Consider the following 12,866-nt stretch of genomic DNA (forward strand, 5'->3'; position numbering starts at 1 on the left):
GGCCCACTGAAGTATTTTGAGCAGGAGAACGATGTCATCCAAAGTGGCGTTCTGTGAGGGTGGATCTATTTGCAAGAATAGTGAACTGGCCTTGGGGAGAGGACAAGTAACAGAGACAGTAAAGAGCTTCTGTAGGCTGAAATAAACAAGGATATGAATGGTGCTGAAGAGAGTGGCAATAAAGTTTTATTTTAAAATAAATGAAAAACATGAAACACATTGACCCTGACCTGATAGTTGTGCATCGTATGCCTGTATCAAAATATCTCATGTACCCCATAAATATATATACCTACTGTGTAAGCACAAAAATAGTTTCTTTAAAATGTATAACATTAAAAACAAAAAAAAAGGAAACAAGCTTCAGTGCCTGCTTCCTTGTGAGATGAGTGATGGGGTTATCAGCAGATACTTTGAGATGAGTAGGGTAAGAATTTAGGAGCGATTTATGGAAAATGGAGTGCAGCCTGTCAGTTATCACACATGGCTTTAAAAAACAGTTCCCCACAAGAACCCTTAATTTGCGGGGGTCCTTATGGAAATTCTGTTCCTGTGAAACAGCCATTGATAAGTATTGGATGCCATTAGCCTTGCTGGCTCTGGATTGGGCAAACAGCAGGCAAACACCTGTAGTCCCAGCTACTTGAGAGGCTGAGGCAGAAGAATCACTTGAACCCTGGAGGTGGAGGTTGCAGTGAGCCAAGATGGGAATGGCTGTGCTTTAATCAGCCTGTTTTGGTGACTAGTTCTGTTGATCTTCCCCAAGTTCCTGATAAACGGGCACCTTGTTGGCCGACTTCAAGGCAATGAAACATTTACATGAATACAGATCTGTGTGTGCGTGTCTTGAACATCTCTATCTGTTTTTTTGTAGAGGGGCAGCCAGCCCCTGCTGGGATGTAGCCTTTGTGAACATTGGTTACAAGGGATGTTTAATGGCATATTACAGGGGTCTCTCTGCTGTACTTCTGTGGATTTTTGTTTTCTTTTGAGATGGAGACTTGCTCTGTCACCTGAGTTAGAGTGCAGTGGTGCAGTCTTAGTTCACTGCAACCTCCTCCTCCAGGGTTCAAGTGATTCTCCTGCCTCAGCCTCCTGAGTAGCTGGGATTACAGGCGTGCCCCACCACACCAAGCTAATGTTTGTATTTTTAGTAGAGATGAGATTTCAGCTTGTTGGTTAGGCTGGTCTCAAACTCCTGACCTCAGGTGATCTGCCCACTTCAGCCTTTCAAAGTACTGGGATTACAGGTGTGAACCACCGTGACTGGCCATACTTTTCTGTTTTAACAAAGCTGCCCAGAGCAAATTCAAGTCCTATAAACTAAAATTCCATAAACTTAAATACAAAATTCTAAGGAAACAGTGTACTTAAAGCACAGTTGAATGATTTGAGGCTGGGAGAAGCCTGAGAATGTTTCCTCCTCTTCAGACAAGGGCCGATTTACGCTACAGCCTCGTGGACCCTAGGCACTCCTCCAACATCCTACCACACATATTAAAATGCACCCAGTGTTCCACATGGGATATATTACTTTGCTGTAAAAAAATTCTATGGGATCTTATGGCATGCAATTACGCATGACAATTAGAGGTGGCTCAGCCCACAGAGCCTACAGGATAAAAACTGAAGGGACGTCCAGGTCCTATAATACTTTGAGATAAAGGATACTCTGCTCTGAATATCCTCTAATCATCTTTTTTTTTTTTTTTTTTTTTTTTTGAGATGGAGTTTCGCTGTTGTTGCCCAGACTGGAGTGCAATGGCACGATCTTGGCTCACTGCAACCTCTGCCTCCTGGGTTCAAGCAATTCTCCTGCCTCAGCCTCCCGAGTAGCTGGGACTACAGGCACGCACCATCATGTCCAGCTAATTTTTGTATTTTTAGGAGAGACGAGGTTTCACCTTGTTGACCAGGATGGTCTCGATCTCTTGACCTCATGATCTACCCGCCTTGGCCTCCCAAAGTGCTGGGATTATAGGCATGAGCCACGCGCCCAGCCTAATCATCTTTTGTAAATCCCACACCAGTACTGCCCTCAGACTTAGGCTTGGTAAGCTCCTGGCCCTGGGCTCGTGCTCAAGAGGCTCCATCTGGGCTCCTCTGCCATGCCCCTCTTCCTCGGCAAGAAATCTGCCAGGCCTGGAGGACTTGCCCATCCCCAAATCTCAAAATCCTCACCCTCCTCCAAGACCACATTCTGTATTCTTTCTTTGTTTGTTTGAGACAGGGTCTCAGTCAGGCTGGAGTGTAGTGGTGTAATCATGGCTTACTGTAGCCTCAACCTCCTGGGCTCAGGGGATCCTCCCTCTTCAGCTTCTCAAGTAGCTGGACCACAGGTACATGCCAACAGGCCTGGCTAATTTTTGTATTTCTTTTATAGAGACAGGGTCTCCCTATTTTGCCCAGCCTGGTGTCACACTCCTGGGCAAAAGCAATCCTCCCACCTCAGCCTCCCAAAGTGCTGGGATTACAGGCATGAGCAACCACACCCAGCCCACACTCTGGGTTCTGAGGCTGTGGAATTCCCTGCCCAACCATCTCAGGCCTTCTAGGACTGTAGGACTCTTCCCTTGGTCTGCCCTCTGGACGGTGCACTGTGCTTCCCGTCTGCAGTTCTAGACCCAGAGGGGCCAAGTGGTAGCTGCTTTGTGGAAGGGATGGGGTGTGGGTGTAGACAGATCCTGAATGTGCAGGGCTGTGGGTGCCCACACGTCTAAGTGCCCAGCCCTCATGGTGCAGGATGGAGACACTGGGTGTGGTTGCCACCATGCCTGGCTAGTTTTTGTATTTTTAGTAGAGACGGGGTTTCACCATGTTAGCCAGGCTGGTCTCGACCTCCTGATCTCAAGTGATCTACCCGCCAGCCTCCCAAAGTGTTGGGATTACAGGCGTCAGCCACCGCGCCCAGTCTGAATATTGTTTTTCTTATCCATGCTTCACTGTAAGCAGATGTATCTGTCTGCTTCATTATGTCTGCCAGTGTTGAGTACCTGAGTATTTTCATATTGAAAAATAGATTCTTTTATGATAAATTACTTCTCTCTTCCTTCTTTACATAGCAGTTAAGCATATTGAGCTTCGGAAATTGTGTGCGTGGGCAGATTGTGTTAGCCATTTTTGTGTTCCCTCAGACTTCCTGGACTAAGCCGGGACAGAAAAAAAATGTGAAGGCGGCGTTCCCGACCGATTTGGCCCCGCCCCACGCTGCGGGTCCCGCCCCATAGTGCGCCCAGCGCCTTCTGCCACACTCAACATGGCGGCGGCGGGGCGCTGCCGTGGCGCCTGAGGGAGATGCGTACGTAGCGTTCCACTCCAGTCATGGCGGCCTCGGGACAGGCCGTTGGCGACGCGGCTCAGGAGATATGCAGTTTGGATCGGATTTTGGAGGCATTGAAGCTGCTGCTGAGTCCGGGAGGTGAGAGGGCGCATCTCGGCGCCGGGCTGGACCCGGGACTCTCAAGGGGCGCCCAGCTTCTGGGGCTGCTCTGCCTCCCGCAGCGTGCGCCCCTTAGGCTCGCCCCGGGACCCTCTGCCCGCTGCTGGGGGCTTTGAGCAGTGTTTCTGCCCGTCCTCATTACATCTTTGAGGAAACTGAGGCTCAAGGAGGGCGCTGGATCCGTTGACTGCTGATATTAGACAGCATCTCTTGAGCGCTTGCCTTGTGCTGGGCTCTGTCAGGCGCCTGGGGGGCGTTATTTCATTCGGTCCTTACTGAAGCGCTCTTGGGAATCCGACCTAGCTCCTGAGAGGGTCGGGCGCCCGCGACATAGAACGTGTGAGGTCTCTGCCGCGTGAGGGCGCAGGGACCAGTGTGGATCCTTGAGATGTGTAAAAAATGCTAAGCAGCCCAGAAATTGGAAGCAGTGACATTTGAAATGGATTTGGGGAGAGTATTTAGGGGTTTCCAGTCGCTTTTAATCTTTGTGGTGCGTGGTTTTTTCCCAATCTAGAATCTGAAGGGACATTGGGAGTGGTTGAGGCTGCCACTCCTTTTACGACTGAGGACACCCGAGGCTCACTGAAGAGATTAAGTAACCTGTTCAAGATCACTTGGTCAAATTAGAGGCAGAACACGGACCTAGGCCCGAGATCTACTGAACCCCCCTCTCAGGATCAGACAAATTCTTCAGTGTAGAGGCTCTGATGTTATCTGGAGCTTTTGGAAAGGACGTAGGAGATAGAGCTCTACTTATCATTGGGGTGTATATTTGGGGGAAGTGATCTGTCGAATTAGCAAGGGCACAGGAAAGGCCAAAGGGGATCACTTCCTAGTCTCAGATTTTATACTCAGAACTGCAAAAATTTCTGCAAACATTACACCATACCAGTGGGAAGTGAACACAGGTTATTAATATTAGTCAATGAGTGCCTACTGAGTGTCAGTCCCCATAGTAGGCTGTTTACATTTTATTTATTTATTTGAGACAGAGCCTTGCTCTGTTGCCCAGACTAAAGTGCAGTGTCATGATTTTGGCTCACTGCAACCTCCACCTCCCAGGTTCAAGCAATTCTCCTGCCTCAGCCTCCCAAGTAGCTGGGATTACAGGCACCTACCTGTAACCTGTGCCCGGCTAATTTTTGTATTTTTATTTTTTACTTTTTTTAAAGATGGGGTTTCACCATGTTGGTCAGGCTGGTCCTGAACTCCCGATCTCAGGTGATCCGCCCGCCTTGGCCTCTAAAGTACCTGGATCACAGGCATGAGCCACCACACCCGGCCAATTTTTGTATTCTTAGTAGAGACAGGGTTTCACCACCTTGGCCAGCCTGGTCTTGAATTCCTGATCTTGTGATCCACCTGCCTTGGCCTCCCAAAATGCTTGGATTACAGGTGTGAGCCACCGCACATGGCCTACATATACATTATTTAATCCTCATAACCATCCCCTGGGATCAGTACTACTTGTATTCCATTTCTTCTTTTTTTTTTTTTTTTTTTGAGATGGAGTTTCGCTCTTGTTACCCAGGCTGGAGTGCAATGGCACGATCTTGGCTCACCGCAACCTCCGCCTCCTTGGTTCAGGCAATTCTCCTGCCTCAGCTGGTAGTACAGGCACGCGCCACCATGCCCAGCTAATTTTTTGTATTTTTAGTAGAGACAGGGTTTCACCATGTTGACCAGGATGGTCTCGATCTCTTGACCTTGTGATCCACCCGCCTCAGCCTCCCAAAGTGCTGGGATTACAGGCGTGAGCCACCGCGCCCGACTGCCATTTCTTTAGATGAAGGAACCAAGGTTCAGGTACATTGGAAATTACCCAGTGTCAGACTAGTAAGTGGCAGAATTTGAATTTAGGTCCTTTCCACTAAAAGTATGGTAAATATATTACATTGTCTGAAGAGTCAGACTGCAAAATAGAATTTTAAGTTGCTAATCAAGAGATCACTTGTCTTGCAACTGCAACTCTTCTTTTTTTTTTTTTGAGACGGAGTCTCACTCGGTTGACCAGGCTGGAATGCAGTGGCGTTCACTGCAACTTCTGCTTCCCAGGTTCAAGTGGTTCTGCCTCAGCCTCCTGAGTTGCTGGGATTACAGGCATGTGCCACCTTGCCCAGCTGCTTTTTTTTTTTTTTTTTTTTTTTTGAGGCGGAGTTTCGCTCTTGTTACCCAGGCTGGAGTGCAATGGCGCGATCTCGGCTCACCGCAACCTCCGCCTCCTGGGTTCAGGCAATTCTCCTGCCTCAACCTCCTGAGTAGCTGGGATTACAGGCACACGCCACCATGCCCAGCTAATGTTTTTTTTTGTATTTTTAGTAGAGACGGGGTTTTACCATGTTGACCAGGATAGTCTCAATCTCTTGACCTCGTGATCCACCCGCCTCGGCCTCCCAAAGTGCTGGGATTACAGGCGTGAGCCACTGCGCCCGGCCTCCAGCTGCTTTTTGTATTTTTAGTAGAGACGGGGTTTCGCCATGTTGGCCAGGCTGGTCTCAAACTCCTGACCTTGAGTGATCTGCCTGCCTTGGCCTCCCAAAGTGCTGGGATTATAGGTGTGAGCCACTACATCTGGCCTGCAATTCTCTATAATATGACTGAGAACAAGTTTAAATAAGCAAAAATCATGAAAGTAATCATCTATCACAAAACACATATATTAAGCTTCATTTATAGAAAACTAATCTCTATGAGTATGTGATGGAGTACATATATATGTACTCACTTAAGTTACAGAAATTTAAGCATTCCTATTTGAAAAAGAATTAGTGTGTAAAATTATATTATTTTGTACATGTAGTCTGTTACATATTATATGAATCTGTCTGCTATTTGATCCTGTTAGCTGCTGAGGGAATTTAAAATATCTATAGTGGCTGGGATATACCTGTAGAGGTGGATCATACCTGTAATCCCAGCACTTTGGGAGACCTAGGCAGGAGCCCAGAAGTTTGAGACCAGACTGGGCAACATAGTGAAACTCTTTCTACAAAAAATAAAAACAATTGGCCAGGCATGGTACTACATACCTGTGGTTCCAGCTACTGGGGAGGCTGAGATGGGAGGATTGCTTGAACCTGGAGGTCCAGGTCTAGGATGCAGTGAGCCATGGTTATACTAGTGCACTCCAGCCTGGGTGACAGAGTAAGACCCTGTTTTGTTTTGTTTTTGAGACAGGATCTCACTCTGTCACCCAGGCTGGAGTGCAGTGGCGTGATCTTGAGTCACTGGAACCCCCGCCTCCCAGGTTCAGGCAGTTCTCATGCCTCAGCCTCCCTTTTACCATGTTGGCCAAGCTGTCTCAAACTCCTGACCTCAGGTGATCTGCCCAAAGTGCTAGGATTACAGGCTTGAGGCACCATGCCCAACCGAGAAGTTAGTGGATTTTCGTATCTGCTTCTCCAGTCTGTCATGATAGGTGGTTTTGACTGAAGTACATGAAGAAAACCTAGATTCACATAGATATGTAGTTGGAAAGGAAGGAGAGTTCAATCACCTTTTCAGATAATTATGTCTATCCTTTTGTACAATTCTAAAACTCAACAAGATAATTTCTGCATGAATTGTGTGGGGGAAAAAAGTGAAGAGAAATTCAACAAGAGGTAGTATTTTTTTTTTTTTTTTTTTTTTTTGAGACAGAGTTTCGCTCTTGTTGCTCAGGCTGGAGTGTAATGGTGCCATCTCGGCCCACCACAACCTCCTTCTCCCAGATTCAAACGATTCTGCCTCAGCCTCCCGAGTAGCTGGGATTATAGGCATGTGCCACCATGCCCGGTTTATTTTGCATTTTTTAGTAGCGATGGGGTTTCTCCATGTTGAACTCCCGACCTCAGGTGATCTGCCCGCCTCGGCCTCCCAAAGTGCTGGGATTACAGGCTTGAGCCACCACGCCAGGCAAGAGGTAATATCTTAAAAGTTTGTTGCAATATAAAATCAGAACTCATATCAATACACCTTTCATACTCAGTACACTCTTGAGAATGTAAAAGGCACATCATGACTTAGTATTATTATGAAATGATTTTGACCTTGCAGACCCCCTTGAGAGGGTCTTAGGAATCCCCTGGCAAGCCAGGTCTCCATAGCATACTGAGACCTGCTACTTTATGGAAATGTCTCCATTTCCAAGTAGATGTTATTTTCATCACCAGTAGAGGGCAGAGTAGACTACTTCATTAAAGGGGCTCCTGTAAAACTTCACTAAGAGCTTTTGTTTTAGATCACTTTCTTTGTATTCCATGTTTGGGTTCAAAGATCTTACATCACCGGAAGTCATTTAGAGGTTGGTTAGTGATCTTAATGGTTAGTGGCAACAAGAGGGAAGTAACACTCGTTTCCATTTGAGGTATACATTAGCCAAAGGAACCAGATATTCATGCCAGTGGGTCAGAACACTTGCGCTGGAAAGTCCGAGAATATTGCAGATTTCTTACTTTTCTGTTCTCATTATTTTTATTTTTTGTTTTTGTTTTTGTTTTTAAGGTGTCATTCAAATGTTCTCATTATTTTTAAAGGATATTATTGTTTCTCTCTCTGTTTCTCTCTCCCTCTTTTAAATAGAGACCTATGCTGTCCAGCCTGGAGTACAGTGGCTATTCATAGACATGATCATAGTACACTATAGCCTCACTTCTGGGCTCGGTGATGCTTCTGCCTCAGCCTCCCAACTACAGGCATGTCACTGCCAGCTTTCCTTTTTCTTTTTTTTAAAAAATAGAAGCAGTTAATGTTTACTATAGCAAAGATTTTTTAAACGTAGATAAACCAAAAGAAGAAAATTAAAATTACCTTAATCTCACTACCCAGAGGGTATCACTACTAGCAATTCAGAAAATATTATATTTCCAGGCCGGGCGCGGTGGCTCAAGCCTGTAATCCCAGCACTTTGGGAGGCCGAGGCGGGTGGATCACGAGGTCAAGAGATCGAGACCACCCTGGTCAACATGGTGAAACCCCATCTCTACCAAAAATACAAAAAATTAGCTGGGCATGGTGGTGCGTGCCTGTAATCCCAGCTACTCAGGAGGCTGAGGCAGGAGAATTGCCTGAACCCAGGAGGCGGAGGTTGCGGTGAGCCGAGATCGCGCCATTGCACTCCAGCCTGGGTAACATGAGTGAAACTCCGTCTCAAAAAAAAAAAAAAAAAAAAAATATTATTTTTCCTTTTTACAAAAATGATCTCATATGCCACATACTGTTTTATAACCCTAAAATAACTTTTAGTGCAGAGACAATACATATTTATTGTAAAAAAAAAAAAAATTAGAACTATAATTAGGTAAAAAGAAAAATCTCACCTTTAACCCTACCACCCAGAGATCATCACTATTAAAACCTCGAGGTAGTAAAACTTTGAGACCCTTTTCTCTGTATATAAACATGAATATATTTTAATATAGTTAGAATCATTCTGTTCCTTTATTGAGCAGTTTTCAGAATAATAAATTAGTGTCTTAGCAACCTCCAAAGGTAGCCAATGAGGTGATCTTTTTTGTTGTATTATGAATCATACATTTTATGTATTTGATGTTTCAATTATTGTATTCCTTGTTCTTAATGATCAAATTTCCCATTTTTGGCCAGTGGGAACCATTTCAGATTGGCTCTTGGACTTTCTGACATGACCATGGTAATCTTTGATCACCTGCTTGCTCTCAAATAGAAGATATTTCAGGTTCATCTTATGTATTTCCTGCTCCATTTTTGAAAACAACTCTCTCTTAGGAAAAGTGACATTTAGGCCGGGCGCGGTGGCTCACGCTTGTAATCCCAGCACTTTGGGAGGCCGAGGCAGGTGGATCACGAGGTCAAGAGATCGAGACCATCCTGGTCAACATGGTGAAACCCCGTCTCTACTAAAACTACAAAAAATCAGCTGGGCATGGTGGCACGTGCCTGTAATCCCAGCTACTCAGGAGGCTGAGGCAGGAGAATTGCCTGAACCCAGGAGGCGGAGGCTGCGGTGAGCCGAGATCGCACCATTGCACTCCAGCCTGGGTAACAACAGCGAAACTCCGTCTCAAAAAAAAAAAAAAAAAGGAAAAGTGACATTTAGAAATCACAATGTGGACACAGGATATTCGTTGCTATTAAAATTATTGGCTGGGTGCAGTGACTCACACCTGTAATACCAGCACTTTGGGAGGCCAAGGTGGGTGGATTACTTGAGATCAGGAGTTCAAAGACCAGCTTGATCAACATGGCGAAACCCCATCTCTGCTAAAAATACAAAAATTAGCCAGGCCTGGTGACACACACCCATAATCTTAGCTACTCCGGAGTCTGAGGCAGGAGAATTGCTTGAGCCCGGGAGGCGGAGGTTTCAGTGAGCCAAGACTGTGCCACTGCACTCCAGTCTGGGCGACAGAGTGAGATTCCATCTCAAAAAAAAAAAAAAAAAGAAATTATCATTGGCTGGGTGTGGTGGCTCACACCTGTAATCCCAGCACTTTGGGAGGCTGAAGTGGCCTGATTGTTTGAGCCCAAGAGTTCAAGACCAGCCTGGGCTACACAGTAAAACGCTGTCTCTACCAAAAATACAGAAATTAGCTGGACATGGTGCCACATGCTGGTGGTCCCTGCTACTTGGGAGGCTGACAGGAGGATCAGCTGAGCCCAGGAGTTTGAGGCTGCAGTGAACTATGGTTATACCACTGCACTCCAGCCTGGGTGACAGAGTAAGACCTTGTCTCAAAAAAAAAAAAAAAAAAAAAAAAAAAAGAAGAAGAAAAGGAAAAAGAAATTGTCATTGCTTTCAGACTTTTTGAAGGATTAGAGCTAGGACATATGTGGATTTTTAGATGAAAATAAGTCTAGAGTTCTTACCAGTATTTCCAATTGAAGTGAAATATTATGAGATTTTATTTTATAAATTTTTTCTAACATTTCATTATGAAAATTTGAAATTACGAAGCTGGCTGGACGCTGTGACTCACACCTGTAATCCCAGCACTACGGTAGGCCAATGTAGGCAGATCACGAGGTCAGGAGTTTGAGACCAGCCTTGCCAACATAGTGAAACTCCATCTCTACTAAAAATATAAAAAATTAGCTGGGCTTGGTGGCAGGTACCTATAATCCCAGCTACTCAGGAGGCTGAGGCAGGAGAATCACTTGAACCCTGGATGCGGAGGTTGCAGTGAGCCAAGATAGTGCCATTGCACTCCATTGCACAGCCAAGGCAACAGTGTGAGACTGTCTCCAAAAAAAAAAAAAAGAAATTATGAAGCTTACAGAAAAGTTGAAAAGCTTTTACAATGAAGATACCATGACCTTCATTCTACAGTTAACAATTTTACTATAATTGCTTTATCACATATTGGTCTACCTAGCTATTCTTTTATTCTATATTTTATATATTTGTATTTTTTTTTTTTTTTTTAGAGATGGGGTTTTACCATGTTGGTCAGGCTGGTCTTGAACTCCTGATCTCATGTGATCCACCTGCCTTGGCCTCCCAAAGTGATGGGATTACAGGCGTGATCCACGGTGCCCAGCCTGTATTTCTTTTATCTGAGAATATTGCTTCCTGATGAAATTAATGTATTTACTTATGTATGTACATATATATATCCATACATATATAAATATGTAATCACACATTATGTAAAATGTATAATCACACAATACATACTCATACATATCTATAATATTGTCAAAGAACAAATCCAACATTACCATTACAAACCCACTGTTTAAGGGGTTTTTGTTTGGTTGCTTTTTGTTCTCAGGATATACAAAATCCTATATTTCAAGTCCCTTAAAATAATTTTCTGTGTGGTTATGCTGCTAACTTAATATAGAGTAGGAGTCAGTAAACTTTTTCTCTGAAGGACTAGATAGTAAATATTTTGAGCTTTGCAGCCCATATGGTCTCCGTTGTAACTACTCAACTCTGCCACTGTATCTCAAAAGCAGCCATAGACTGTATGTAAATGGGCATAACTGTATTCCAGTGAAACCTTATTCATGAAAGCAGTTGCTGGACCGGATTTAGACTGCAGATCATAGTTTGGTGACCTTTGACATAGACCACAGAATTTGGTTCATTGGTTCATTTGTTTGTTTTTTATTTTAATAATTGTTTTGCATTTTCCTTTTGATTTAATTTTTTTAACTATGAAAAACAGCTGTTGGGTTCTAAAACTAATAAAATTAGATACAGTTATCCATGTTTCCTCCCCTGCTCTCTCCCTCTGTCTGTAGATGACTTATTTTAGTTAGTTTTAATTTATTCTTTCATCCCTTCTTTTTTGAAAAGATAAGTAATACATGGTTTCATATTTATTCCTATTTTTACACAAAAGGTAGCATACTATATATAGTTTTTTCTGCATCTGTTTTTTTTTCTTTTGTGAGATGGAGTTTCACTCTTGTTGCCCAGGCTGGAGTGCAGTGGTGTGATCTCAGCTCACTGCAAACTCCGCCTCCTGGTTTCAAGCTATTCTCCTGCCTCAGCCTCCTGAGTAGCTGGGATTACAGGCATCTGTAATCCACGCCCAACTAATTTTGTATTTTTAGTAGAGCTGGGTTTATCCATGTTGGTCAAGCTGGTCTCAAACTTCTGACCACAGGTGATCTGCCTGCCTCAGCCTCCCAAAGTACTGGGATTATAGGCGTGAACCGCTACGCCTGGCCACATTTTACTTTTTTAACTTAATGTCTTAGAGATTGTTATACAGTTATAAATTTTATAACTTGTAACTTATAACTTAGAGATCATTATAAATCTTCCTTTTACTCTTTTATAGCTGCATAGTTTATTCAACCAGCTCTCTACTAGTGGACATTTGCATTGTTTTCAAATCTTTTGCTAATTTAAGAAGTACTACAATGAATAGGCTTGTAAATATATCATTTTGCATTTTTTGCCTGTGTATCTATAGGATAGATTCCTAAAAGTGAGATTGCTGGGCCAAAGGGAAATGCCTATGTAATTTTGCTAGATATTGCCAAATTTATCTTCTTGGGGATGTACTGTTTTAGTTCCTACCAACAATGTATGAGAGTGTGTGTTTCCTCACAGACTTGCTACAGAATGTGTTATAAAACTTTTGGATTTTAGCCAGTTTGATAGATGGAAAGTGATATTTCAGTATAGTTTTAATTTACTTTTCTCTTGTTATGAGCAAGATTGATCATATGTTCATGTTTAAGGGCCATTTGCATTTCTTTTTCTATAAACTATATCTTTTGCTCATGTAGTGTTTTGTACTCTTTCTTCACATTAGAATGTATTATGAACATGCCATTAAATAATGTTCAACATCATTTAATAGCTAGAAAATATTCCATTATTTATTCATTCAGCAACAATTTATTTATTTTATTTATTGATTTTTTTTTAGAGACGGGGTTTCACCATGTTGGACAGGATGGTCTCAATCTCTTGACCTCGTGATCCCAAAGTGCTGAAATTACAGGCATG

At 43.6% G+C, this 12,866-nt stretch overlaps 1 protein-coding gene across 5 annotated transcripts in view; it reads left to right on the forward strand.

The window, feature by feature from the left end:
- Window positions 1-3,232: 3,232 nt before the first annotated feature.
- The window catches only part of TANGO6 (transport and golgi organization 6 homolog), a 253,736-nt gene continuing 244,102 nt past the window's right edge, over window positions 3,233-12,866 (forward strand). For all 5 annotated transcript variants that reach the window (XM_032284269.1, XM_032284271.1, XM_032284272.1 and 2 more), the window contains exon 1: window positions 3,233-3,418. In XM_032284269.1, the coding sequence (XP_032140160.1) occupies window positions 3,322-3,418 (97 nt within the window). In that variant the 5' untranslated portion in view covers window positions 3,233-3,321. The remainder of the gene's footprint in view (window positions 3,419-12,866) is intronic.

This window comes from Sapajus apella, unplaced genomic scaffold (genome assembly GCF_009761245.1).
Source record: "Sapajus apella isolate SASKATOON/1434 unplaced genomic scaffold, GSC_monkey_1.0 scaffold15, whole genome shotgun sequence".
Lineage (NCBI taxonomy): Eukaryota > Metazoa > Chordata > Mammalia > Primates > Cebidae > Sapajus > Sapajus apella.